We start from the raw sequence: 11689 nt of genomic DNA on the forward strand, positions 1-11689 counted from the left end.
TGAAATTTTAGCTTAGGAAAGGGAACACCTACAGCTGGAATAGCATTTCCTCGGAGCGTGCAGTCTGTGGAAAAAGGGTAATGTAAGTCAGCGGAGGAGTTCAGATGTCTTCGGGATTCAGTCATGTCCCATTTAATTTTAATTGCCTTTGAACAAAAGGCATTTCCTCTTCTAGCTCAGCATTTACGGGCTCTGGAAAGGGCTTTTGCTGACTCAAATCCTTGACAGTTCTCATTTTCCAGCCTTTGTTCCTACCTTCTGGTGGCTAGCTGGCTGTTCTTATTAGCAAAATAGCCTTTTTTTTTTTTTTTGCCCCAGCCTGTGGAAATGTGGGAATTTATCTGTGAGATGCACAGAACAGTTTCTCTGTTGTGCAGTAAGCGCAGGATTCAATCACCAGACTGTGGGGCACTGAACCTCCTGCTTTAAAAGAAAAGAACACACTACAGGGAATCTCAGCAAGGTAAAGGGTGCAGTGGCAGCCTGGGAATGAAGTGGCAGCCCTGAAGCACCAGGAACGTGAGGAGCAGTGTTTTTCCTTTGACCCAGTTAGGATGTACAACCCAGCAGCTCTGTCTCCTGTGCGTGGCCCGGTGTCTAATTAATGAAAATTGCTTGAGAGTTTTAATTCGGTCCCTTCTCTAAGGAGACAGACTAGCAATCCTGACTGAGAATTCCCAGTGTTTTAAATGGGAATTATCCTAAGGATAATGGCCTAATTAGGATACCAGTTTTAGAACCTCATCCTGTGGGTGCGTGGCTAAGTAGGTGAAGTTGGCTGCTGCTGAAAGCCACCCCGTGGCTGCTGGCTGTAGGATGTGGGGTAGCAGTGGGCTGGATATCACTTGGCACGTTCCTGGGATATAGTATTTGTATATTAGGATCATTTGTAGTGCAAGAATTGAATCATCTGTGTTCATCCTACTGGTACCATACATTGTTTTTTGGTCAAATTCCTCAGTAACTGGCCTGAAAAAAAAAAAGAAAAGCAGTTCTTTGAAGCCATTGAGAACATTTTCCTCCTGAAGTTACTCACTGAATGTGTGAGTCCTTTAAAACCAGCGGCCTCTGCTACCAGGAGAGAGGAACTGGCTACTGAGCTTTTGCTCTGTTAATTCTCAGCCCAAGTGTGAGCCTCACTGGGAGCAGGTAAAATTTAGCTCACTTAATTAAGTGCATTTATTTGAGGAATTCTCAGTGGCACTTAGTGCTAGCATCAGAGCCACCCAATCTTAGAGGTTTTAAAATGGAATTGTCAGTAATATCAGTCTACTATTGCTTTCAGCAGCTCTCCCAGCAGGAGAGGAGCTTGGGAATAACTGCTTCTGTGCTATCTTTAACATGGTGGAATCCACTGGCTTAGGCTTGGGCCTTGGTCCCGTTGGGAGCAGCACGTGACCCCACAGTTTGACCTGGCCCCTCTCCTCTTAACAGCCTGGAAATGGGACACCGAGGATCCTGATTGCTCCCACGGCAAAGATAAACTCCTGTGACAGCTTTGGTTTACAGTGGGGTGACAGCACTTGAAGGTGTTGCCTCGGCCAAGGGTTGTGCCACTGAGCTTCTCTAGTGTTACCAGCAGCGGGGGTTGGCTGGGGTTGTGCCTTTTCTTTTGCACCGAAGTGCAGGATGTAGGTAACATTTGTGTAGTGTTTTTTTTTTAATAATTAGCTTCTCTGTTGTTTTTCATCTCTGTCAGTCAGAGGAAAGGCAAGAGCAAGTTGCTGGGTAAGGGGATTTATACAGGGAGAAGTTGCTAATATGGATTAATTTATCAGCGGCGTGTGACATCCACTGGATTTTTTTCTCTGTTAGTATTTCCTGAGTCATCTGTATGCAAATTGTGGTTGTAACCAAGCCTGGCATTAAATTTTCAAAATCTTAATGGGGGTCCTGACACAGGAGCGAGCAGTTCTGTGCCAGGTGTGCAGTGGAGCTGTGTGGCATTCCTTACAGGGGAATTCGGGAGGGTCGCTGCCTCTCCTGGGGCTGTGGAGCAAACCTGAGCCCCAGGGAACTCCCCACAGAAATGTCAGTGAATATTTCAGGGGGTTCAATCTAAGTTTTATAATAACAAGTAATAGAAAGAAATCCTTCCCTGTGAGGGTGGGGAGGCCCTGGCACAGGTTGTCCAGAGAAGCTGTGGCTGCCCCAGCCCTGGCAGTGTCCAAGGCAAGGTTGGACGGGACTTGGAGCAACCTGGGCTAGTGGGAGGTGTCCCTGCCCATGGCAGGGGGTGGGAACCAGATGATCCTTAAGGTCATTTCCAACCCAAACTATTCTGTGATTCCACGGTAAGAGAGGAGCAGTGACATGTGCCTTACGTTTTCCTGTGTTGATAGTTCAAACCGGAATCCTAGGTTGGAAATTTTGGAAGGGGAGGTGTGAGGCAGTGGTTCCTTGAGTCTTCAGGCTCGTTTTGTGCTCTTATTCTAATTTAAGCTTGGTTTTGGTTGTTTCTCCTGGCAGAATTCCGAAAAAGCAGGCCGAGGCCCTATGGTTTAGTGATTCCCATTAGTACCAATGCAGATGGAAGCTACATCTCCAACATCCTCTCTGCGAGTCACCAGAGGCGAGCGCCGCGGGAGGTGTCCCCGAGCCCCAGACAGCTCTACTTCAACGTCACCGCCTTCGGGAGGGAATTCCACCTGCGGCTGAAGCCCAACACTCGCTTGCTGGCTCCCGAGGCCGTGGTGGAGTGGTACGAAGACTCTGTGCAGACTGGGAGCCATGGTGCTAACACGAGCCGGACTGGCGCTGCTACAGAGCGACTGTGGAAGAGGGAGCCCCTGTGGACCAACTGCGCCTACGTGGGGGACATCACGGACATCCCCGGAGCTGCGGTGGCCATCAGCAACTGCGACGGGCTGGTAAGGCTGGTGTTGTGGCTCCTGCGTCTGGTGGTCACTGCTTGGTGCGCAGCTTGTGTTGCTTTTAACTACACCTGGCTAACGATGTCATTTACAGACCTTAAATCCCTTAGGAAACACTGATGGGGACAATCCTAGTGCTTTACTTTGGGATAATTCCTCTAAGGCTGACGAGCAAAGCCCTTCATGTCACTGGTGTGAGAGAGAGAAAACCTGTGTCTTGTTGGGTGTCGTTTTTACTTTCACGAGGTGTTACAAAACGGAAAATTAATAAGACATTTTTAAAGGTAAAAGGCAACCTTTTGATGACTGAATTTAGAATCTGGCATCCAAAACATCCCTCTGTAGCATTCTCAGGTAGCAAAATTCACAGGTTGCCCTGTAGTCCAAAAATAGCAGCTTTAAGTTTTGAAGGGTTTATTTCTAAAGTGACACACTTTTTGTTCTTTTAGATGCAGTTTTGTTCCATCAGGAGGTGTCACATGAGAACTGAGTGGTTCTCATCTGTTAAGGGTTCGTTCTCAGTCTGTTTGAAAGCACGTGGGATTTCGTTGTGGCTCAGCAGATGCCCAAATCCCAGAGGCAAAGGCTGGGCATATATGGCTCCCACATACCATTCCCGGATTCAGTCCCGTGGTAAAAAAAGCCAGCAATACGGCGAGGGGGCAGTGGTGGAACACACCAGCAACATCCAGGGAGATGAATGTCCTGTTCAGGACAGCAGTCACGTGGAAAGGTCTGTACCAAGCACCCCTTCTTGGCAGTGGGATTCCCTCTTCCCCTCACGTGCCACGTGGTCATGATTTGATTCCAGTTTACCACAAGCCCTGGCTAGGAAGGCTCCCACCTTGGCAGCGGGCTGCACTCACTGGGGGAGTAATGCAGAAATGGCTCCAAATGCCCACTCACACTGCCATTCCTGGACTTCCCTTGCTTAAAGCAAGGAAATACTGGTGGTGGTTTGACCAGAGGTGACAAGCTATGTCAACTTGGTGTGTTGTGGAGGGCCCTTGCTGGAGATTTTAGGAGAATCTGTGGGCAGTGTGCTATGTTTATGAAGGCCAAGCAGACATCTGCCTGGCTAGATGTATATGTAGCTTCTGATAGAATCCTTCCAGTGAATGAGACCCTGGACTGGGAGCTGGATTTTAGCAGTAATCCTGAATGGAGTTGTTGTGTGGAGACAGCACGTGAAGACAAGAAATTGGATTAAATGGAATTAGCCTGAGGAGTGCAGCAGCTCCGGCAGAGATTGCCATGTGGCTGGCAAACTGCTCCTGCTGTGTTTGCAGTTCAGTGAAGCCAGAAGAGGCTTTTTGGTGGGGGAAAGGCTTCCCACTGACAGAGGGCAGGGTTAGGTGGGATACTGGGAGGAAATTCTTGGCTGAGGGTGGGGAGGCCCTGGCCCACGTTGCCCAGAGCAGCTGTGGCCCCTCCATCCCTGGGAGCATTCAGGGCCAGATTGGATGAGACTTGGAGCCACCTGGGATAGGGGAAGGTGTCTGTTTTTTCTCACAGCACCCAGGAGAAGCACTTCATGAACTTTCCATGGTTTTAGGGACTGGACTAGGAGAACATGGGCTTTTTGTTTGAGGAGAGGGGTAGATAAATGCTCCTGGGTCACTCTTGTCTCTGTTCATCACCTTAGCTGTTGTAACATCTCTTGGAGTGTGACATAAATAATCCTGAAGATTTAGGTAATGTTGTTTTCCTCCTGGCATCTCCAAAGGTAGCAAAAGGAACTTGCAGTTACCATTGCTGGCCTCTCTGTTGCTGTACTGTGTGTCTCTCACCCAGCTAGAATATATAATCCTCAGTGTTTCCCAAAGATGTGGCGGGTGAGATAATGTGGCTCAACAGAAACTGTAACAAGAGTGAGAAATTCTAAGGCCGTGTGTATGTCTGTTGGAGAGATTTATTTTTGACTTCAAAGGAATTTAGACACTCTCCAGAGTAGCCAGCTGGGTTCTGAGCTCTTGGGAGAAAGTGAAGGGAATCACTGGAGTAGCAATTTGCACAATGTGTTGCTTATGAAAGAAGCTTGATATCATAAGTAACAGAAAAAGAGCACTTGGGTGCTAAATTTTGATTGCTTGATTGCAAATACATGGAATAATTGGCATTTGCATTAGTAAAGCAAGATTCTGCCCAGTCTCTTCTTCAGTCTAAACTTACATTTAAAACCCCAAATATTTGGACACTTTGTTTTGAAATAGTTTGCATATCTACTTCTGCAGTGAAAGTTGTCTGTGTGCCATCACTCTTGCAAATTCCTATCTTCACATCTGCTTAATCTCCCTTGGAAAATAATCCTGTTTATTTAAAAAGCCCACATGCATGTGCCTGCACTTGTCATGGCAGAAGAACACTTCATCAGTCGGGGAGGAGCTGCCTCGTCTTCTTCACTGGCTGTTGGGAAGCTGGGCCTTCCACAGGTTTCTGCTGGATATTTCTGCTGGTTTTTTTGCCAAAGTAGTGATATTTATTGTCAGAATCCTTGGGGAGTGGAAGGTGCCAGCCTCAAAAAACCACCACAAATGGTTCACATTGTAAATGAAGACAAGTCAGCAAGCCTAGCATGGACAAAGAATGGTTTAAGCCACTTTTCTGCCTGGTGTTATAGAGAAAATGAGCTCAGATTCTCTGTTAGCTTCCTGAGCAGGTGTTGGTGTGTGGTGCCTTTAGCTTGTACTTGCACTCTGATGTTTTTGTAGACATGTGCCTCTGTGTTTGAGCTGGGATCTGGTTTGTGTTCACATTCATGCAATGCCAAGTGGGAATGCTGCTTTCTGTTTCTCCTAGAGCATTAACCTTGCTCGTCTGAAATCAAAGGGCCAGGCCCAGGGCAATGAACCTGTAATCTTTGACTTCAGATTCCTAGTAAAATGAGGCTTTGTTTGTTTGTTTGTTTATTGGAAACTGTTAGAGGTTGTTTTGTTTCTTGGGGTTCCGTGGCCTTCAGGCCCAGTGCTGCGTGTTCTCATTTGGCAGTACAGCTGTTTGCAAGGGGAAGATGCTGGGGAGTCTGCCTGGCTTGGAGCGTTCAGCTGCCAAACCAGGGAAATCCTGGAACACAGACCAACCATCAGGAATTAAAAAAACCCAAATAAATCTGCTCAGATCTGTCACTTGTGACGGATTATTCCTCACTTGCTTATTGCCATCCCTTTTTTCTGAGGATGTGGAGATGTGAAGAAACGTGTGTGCGTGTTCACTGCTGCTTTCCTTTGGCAAATACAGGCTGGAGCGTCTCAGACTAGAGAAGCTTGCACAGCCTTGGTTCAGGAAAAGCTTTACAAATCTGCTGGAGTCGAGACGTGTGGGATCCAAGGAATCTCAGGGCGTTTTGATTTGTTTCAAATGCTTTTTTATTGCCCTTGTTCCATCAGGACTGGAGTGTTAAGGCTTATTTCTTGTTCCTGTGTTGGTTCTAAACGTATTATTTCGGCATGATTACCCCCGAGCTGGCAAGGCTAGAGTTCCTAAATGGGGAAACAGCTTTCTAGGAGCCACTGGTGTTTTCTCCCCGTGTACTGGAATAGCATTCTGGAGACAAACACTCGGACTGCTGCTGAGCATCTGGTTGTAGCACACAGGAGACTCTTGCTGAGCTATGGGTTGGGATTGGGATGGTCCCTTGGGTCTGGAGTCCTCTCCCAGTCCAGGCCGTGGTCTGTGGCCAACGGGACGTCTGGTAATCCTGGACCTCGTGGGAGGGCAAAGCACAGGCAAGCAGGATAAAGCCTGGGGAGATGGGGGCGGCTCGGTGCCACCCTGGGCAGATGGCAGCAGCGTCTTAGGCTGCTTTAGCGCTCTGATATCCCTGCCCCCCTGCCCTACTGCGCTCTTCCCACAGTGAGTGCCTCCCCGTGACCTGCCGTGCCCTGCCGTGCCTGCTCTCACCGCTGGCGTTCGGCTGCGCTTGGCAGGGCTCGGGGAGCGGCATTGATGGGCTGCAGCTGCACTCCATCCCCGTCACCTCTGCTCTGGGGCACTTCCCACGGGCTCAGACGGACTCCTCAGTCCTAGCAATCCATAGCAAAGAGGATTTCTCAAAGGGCAGGAGCTCCAGAAACTTGGGGAAATGCTCATTCAGGACCTGGGGATTCCTGTGTAAAACACAGAGGGGAGAAGCACTGATTGAGAAGGGAGGCTATGGGGATTGAAGTCAAGTATCAGTATAATGTAAAATAATATAATACAGAACTTTTTTATATGTCTGTTTACTTGTCCTTGGAGTTGTCACTCAAAGCAAATGGGCGCTTAATCCTTACTTCTTGGAGTGCAGTCCAGGTTGATGCAGATGGTTGCTCAAGCTCCATTTATCTCTTCTTGTTTGTTTTTGTAAGCTTTTCTAACAGGGCCAGATTTGGTCTAATGATAGATTTGCCTCACTTCCAAGCCCTTGTGTCTCCTCCTCTCCTCCCGCCTTGCATTTCTCCCGTTCTCATTTACAATTAAGAGGAGCAAGTGGTGATGCTCTGAGTTTCCATGTGGTTGTATCCTTTTTGTTGTGAAGGCTGATGGAACCGCTGAGTTCCTCCTCTGAAATGGTCATTTTTCTACAGGCTGCTATTCCCTCTCCCTTTATTCCAAATGGATCGTGGTCATAGGAAAAACTGGATAGATACACAAGTAGCTTATCTACTGCTGTTGACTTTCAGGTAGGCCAAAGTGGTGTAAAATACACCTCACAGCATGAAAATTTGCAGTCTGTTTGGGTAATAGGTTTTCCAAGAACATGGGCAAAGTTAAGAAGTTTGTTTTCCCCCCTCTGTTTGCCTTCCCCAAGTGTGATTCCTCTGGGGCTGAAGGGAAGAGCCAGAAGGGGCCTGGGAGCAGACTCCAGCGAGGGATTCAAGATCTACCTTTGAAGTCATCCAGCCTTCCCCCTCATTGCTTTGATTGCAGTAATTCCTTGCTTAAAAGCAGGGCTGGTGGTTCCCATCAGGCTGCTGGAGCCTGCAGGGAGCCTCCCAGGCCCTGGGCAGGGTTCGTGTTCGTTGCTGCTGGTGTACAGACAGCGGGATCAGTCCAGGTGTCTGTAGGTGGTGCTGCACAAGTTTTCAGTGGTTATGTTCAAGGGCCTTCACTGCCACACCTTCGGGCTTTTATTTATTGCTTATTTCTGATTCTGAAAAATCGCTCTTACAGCAAAGCAAGGGTTTACGTGTAATTCCTCCCCTTTAAGCAATATATTTAGGGGCTGGAACTGCCGTTCCAGGTCGGTATGTGGTTAAAAATGATCTGGAACAAACTGCTGGTGGCTGGGTGCTGCTCTGGATATCTCTTTTGTAGCTGATATTGAATCCCACCTTGTAGTCCTGGCAATGCATTTTCACAAAACACCTCTTTTAGGGCACTTGGACAAAGAATTTCCTTTCTGGCTTTTTTTGCTCTTTGTTCCCAAAGCAATGTGCGCTCCTTAAGTTTTTTGATTCCTGGAGGCTCACAACTAACAGTTTATAAAATAACCCAAGCTTATTAAAATGACTTTAAGTACAAGCCTTTTTTATGGCTGTAGTAATAAATCCCAGATTGTCTAAGTTGTGTGGACCCTTGATAACACAGCCGGAGCTCATGAATTGGGCTCTCATTCCTCGCTCACGTCCTGCCTCCACGTGTCACCTGCGGGAACGCGCGTGTCTCGGGGAAGGAAAGCAAATAGATCCTGAAATAGCCAATGTTCTCCCAGCTCAATCCTTGTGGGCTCTCTCAAAGTTCCCATTGATGGGGGAGGCGGGGCAGAGTTTGTGAGTGCCCTTGGTGGGGTGGAGGTACAGAAGCCACATTCAGAATGGCTGTTTTGATGTCCCCTGTTTATTCAGTGCCGGGCGCCCTTGGAGCTGGGGTTTGGCTTCCCAGCCACATGGGCTGGGCTTTGCAACAGGGCAGGAAACACCACTGGGAAGCAAATGCTGGGCAGGGTCATTGAGAAAAAGGGTTTGTCTGCTCTTACCTGTTCCTGGTTTGCTGGGGAGGGTCACGCTGGAACCGCTGCGCTCCAATCCAGGCTCTGAAAGAGTCAGGCAAAGAAAAGCCAGTTGGTTCCATCTCCTGCCCTCATGTTTTGTCAGGAGCTCCCTGAAATGGTGGCTCAAGCTGCAGCACTATTGTTCCTGTTAAAAAAAGCAGTGCTTTCACTTCTGTTTAAAACAGATATTTAGTTTTCATCAAGTGCTTCTGCAGCTTGGCTGAGAGCTTTAATAAACTATAACCGCACAACAGCAAATTAACTTCCTAACCTCATACAAATCCCACTGTCATTTGTTTTTCTTTTCTTTTATACCTGATCAAATGTGTAAAACCACTTTTCACTTTTGCCTTTGAGAGATTTTACCATAGTTGATTTTTTGTTTGGTTTTTTTTTTTTGGTGCTAGAATACAGAACCAGTTTCAAACGAGCGAGTGATTTTTGCTGTCTCCTGTACCATTTCACCTCGAAATAGTTCCTAGCAGAGACCTGCTGTATGTGCCACAGGGACAAAAGGTGTGCTCAGTAACTATTTCTGCAGAGATACGCTGGGATCAGGGAGCTTGACTGCTCTGAGCATGTTCCATGCATATTTTTTACTCTTTAATAACTGATATTTTAAACTCCCTATTCCTTCTTTAAGGACAAAGCACTTGGCCTGCCAGCTCTGCGTGGCTGTTAAAATGAATCCCGGTAGGTTTTCCAGGAACAAAAAATAGAGACATATTTTTCCACATAAAATCAAAGTTTGTTTTTTCTCTCTGCTTTCATATAGCTCTTAAGGACTTCCACTGAGTTTTCTTAGACTTTCTGAAAGGGAAAGAAAGAAACCCAACGTTTGGATCAAAACCAAGCATGAGAAATTTCAGCATAAAGGAATTTTCTTATGGACGTTTATAGAGGAGGCTGAAAAGACTCATTTCAGCCCAGTGCAGTGACCCAGTAATATGCTACCATTTCTTTTTCTTTTCTGTGCAAAATTCAACAGAATTTTGGTTTATTGGGGACTCTCCCAAATGCCATCTGCTTCGTAAAGTGTTGCAACAATGAGTGTGTTGAGAGGCTTCGATTCCTCTGGGCAGATGATATTCAGTATTTTAGTATGAGTGTGTCTTAGCTGCTCCTTCCTAAATTGTGCCCGTAGTTTGGAAGAGGATATTAAACATTCCTGTGTTTTCATCCTGTTTCTGAATCCTCATCCTGGTATTTGGTTGAATAAATAAGGCTTTTTCTCTTCACAGCTGCAGAAGATTTTTGATTTAAAAATCTGGTAGTAGGTGATGGGTCAGAAGCTGGTGCTGTGTGAGGAATTCAGGTGGCTGTGAGACCTGGGTGGTGCGTCCTCTTTGGTATTTCATTGGACTCAGAAATGAGTTTCATGTTGTTAATTCGTAAGAAAAATCCCAACCCTCTCTGCTGCGTTCAACACTGTTCAGGAATGGAGCCTAAAATGATTCAGGAGCTCTTGCTTTAATTCTGGGATGCATTGCCAGGATAAAACATGTAATAAAACACGGATTTGATATCACACTGATCTTCCAGAGAGGGAAAATGAGCTGTGGAATTCCTGCTTGCCCCCCTGGGAATCACTCCGAGGGTGCTGGAGCTGGAGGGTCAGTAAATGGGGATGTTTTACCCCAAAACCCTGCCTGAGCCCTGGACACCTCCATGGCAACTGAAGACCCGTCCGTGGGGGAGGAGGAATTCCATCTGCAAACCTCCTCTGTGGGCACCCAGCAGCTGGATCAGTGACATCTGTTTCTCTGAACTGTGCAGAGCGCTGCCATAGTCCTTTTTTCCAGCGTTCCTCCAACGTGTAGGATTTTGTTGTATGCCAAGTATGTTGGGGCCATAAATACTTTACCATGCAGAAGATGTGGAGGGAGGGAAGTATGTCCGTTTGCATGCCTTTCCCCTTCCCTTCTCCTTCCCTTCCCTTCCGGCAGGGCCTGGCTCACCTTACCTGCCAGAGTGTGGGACTTGAGACAAGGGCCTGGAGTGACAGGACAAGGGGGAATGGCTTCCCACTGCCAGAGGGCAAGGTTAGGTGGGATATTGGGTAGAAATTCTTCCCTGTGAGGGTGGGAAGGCCCTGGCATGAACTGAAGAGGAGCATCATATGCAAACTCTACAACTTCAGAAGCTTCTAGAATATATTTGAAAAGAAACCCAGAGAATCAGTTGATTCTTGTCAAAATATGGCTCCCCTGTGTCACAGGAAATAAATCCACCCAAGGAATTGAGGGTATAACCCTGGAGCTGCACACACTTAGGATCTGTGTCCACCCACCGTGGCTCAGTTTTGGGGGAGGCAGGCAAAGGGAAGTGTGCTGTGGGCAAAGCTTCTGTCTTTGCTTTTCTTCCAATAAATCAGCCAGTGTTCGGTGCGACTCCAGAAGCGTTTCTCCTTTGGATTGGGAAGCGGGGCAGCAGGTAGGTGTGACGCAGGTTCTGCACAGTCACCGGCCTGAACCCACCTTAAGCCAACAGAGAGGGTGAAAGGTAGCAGTGTTTGGGGGCTGAATCCGTGTTTTCAGAGGAGGCAGCGCCTCTTTTATAAAAGCATGTTTCTCTGGACTCCTTAAGAAGTTTAGACTGGAGGGCTGTCTCCAGGAGCTGCCCCCTCCCCATTCCACGGCCCAGGTGTTTGTCTTGGCAGGAGGCAGTGTCTGCTTGGCCGGGGCTGGGATATTAAATTGAGGGAACACAGAGCTCTTGGTGCTTTTCAATAGGGCTTCTATTTAGTATGGGGCAGGATAGAGCTGTCAGCTACCTGTGATTGTCCAGCGGGGAAGAAGGGAGGGATGAGGAGTGGGGGAAGAGCCCTGGAAATGTTTTCTGATTC

At 47.5% G+C, this 11689-nt stretch overlaps 1 protein-coding gene across 2 annotated transcripts in view; it reads left to right on the forward strand.

Annotated features, from left to right (window-relative positions):
* Window positions 1–11689, forward strand: part of ADAMTS3 (ADAM metallopeptidase with thrombospondin type 1 motif 3) — a 65376-nt gene that overhangs the window by 11391 nt on the left and 42296 nt on the right. For both annotated transcript variants that reach the window (XM_027903889.1, XM_027903888.1), the window contains exon 3: window positions 2470–2870. In XM_027903889.1, the coding sequence (XP_027759690.1) occupies window positions 2470–2870 (401 nt within the window). The remainder of the gene's footprint in view (window positions 1–2469; window positions 2871–11689) is intronic.

Source organism: Empidonax traillii, unplaced genomic scaffold (genome assembly GCF_003031625.1).
Source record: "Empidonax traillii isolate 1590-97213 ecotype Southwest subspecies unplaced genomic scaffold, ASM303162v1 scaffold998:size213616, whole genome shotgun sequence".
NCBI lineage: Eukaryota > Metazoa > Chordata > Aves > Passeriformes > Tyrannidae > Empidonax > Empidonax traillii.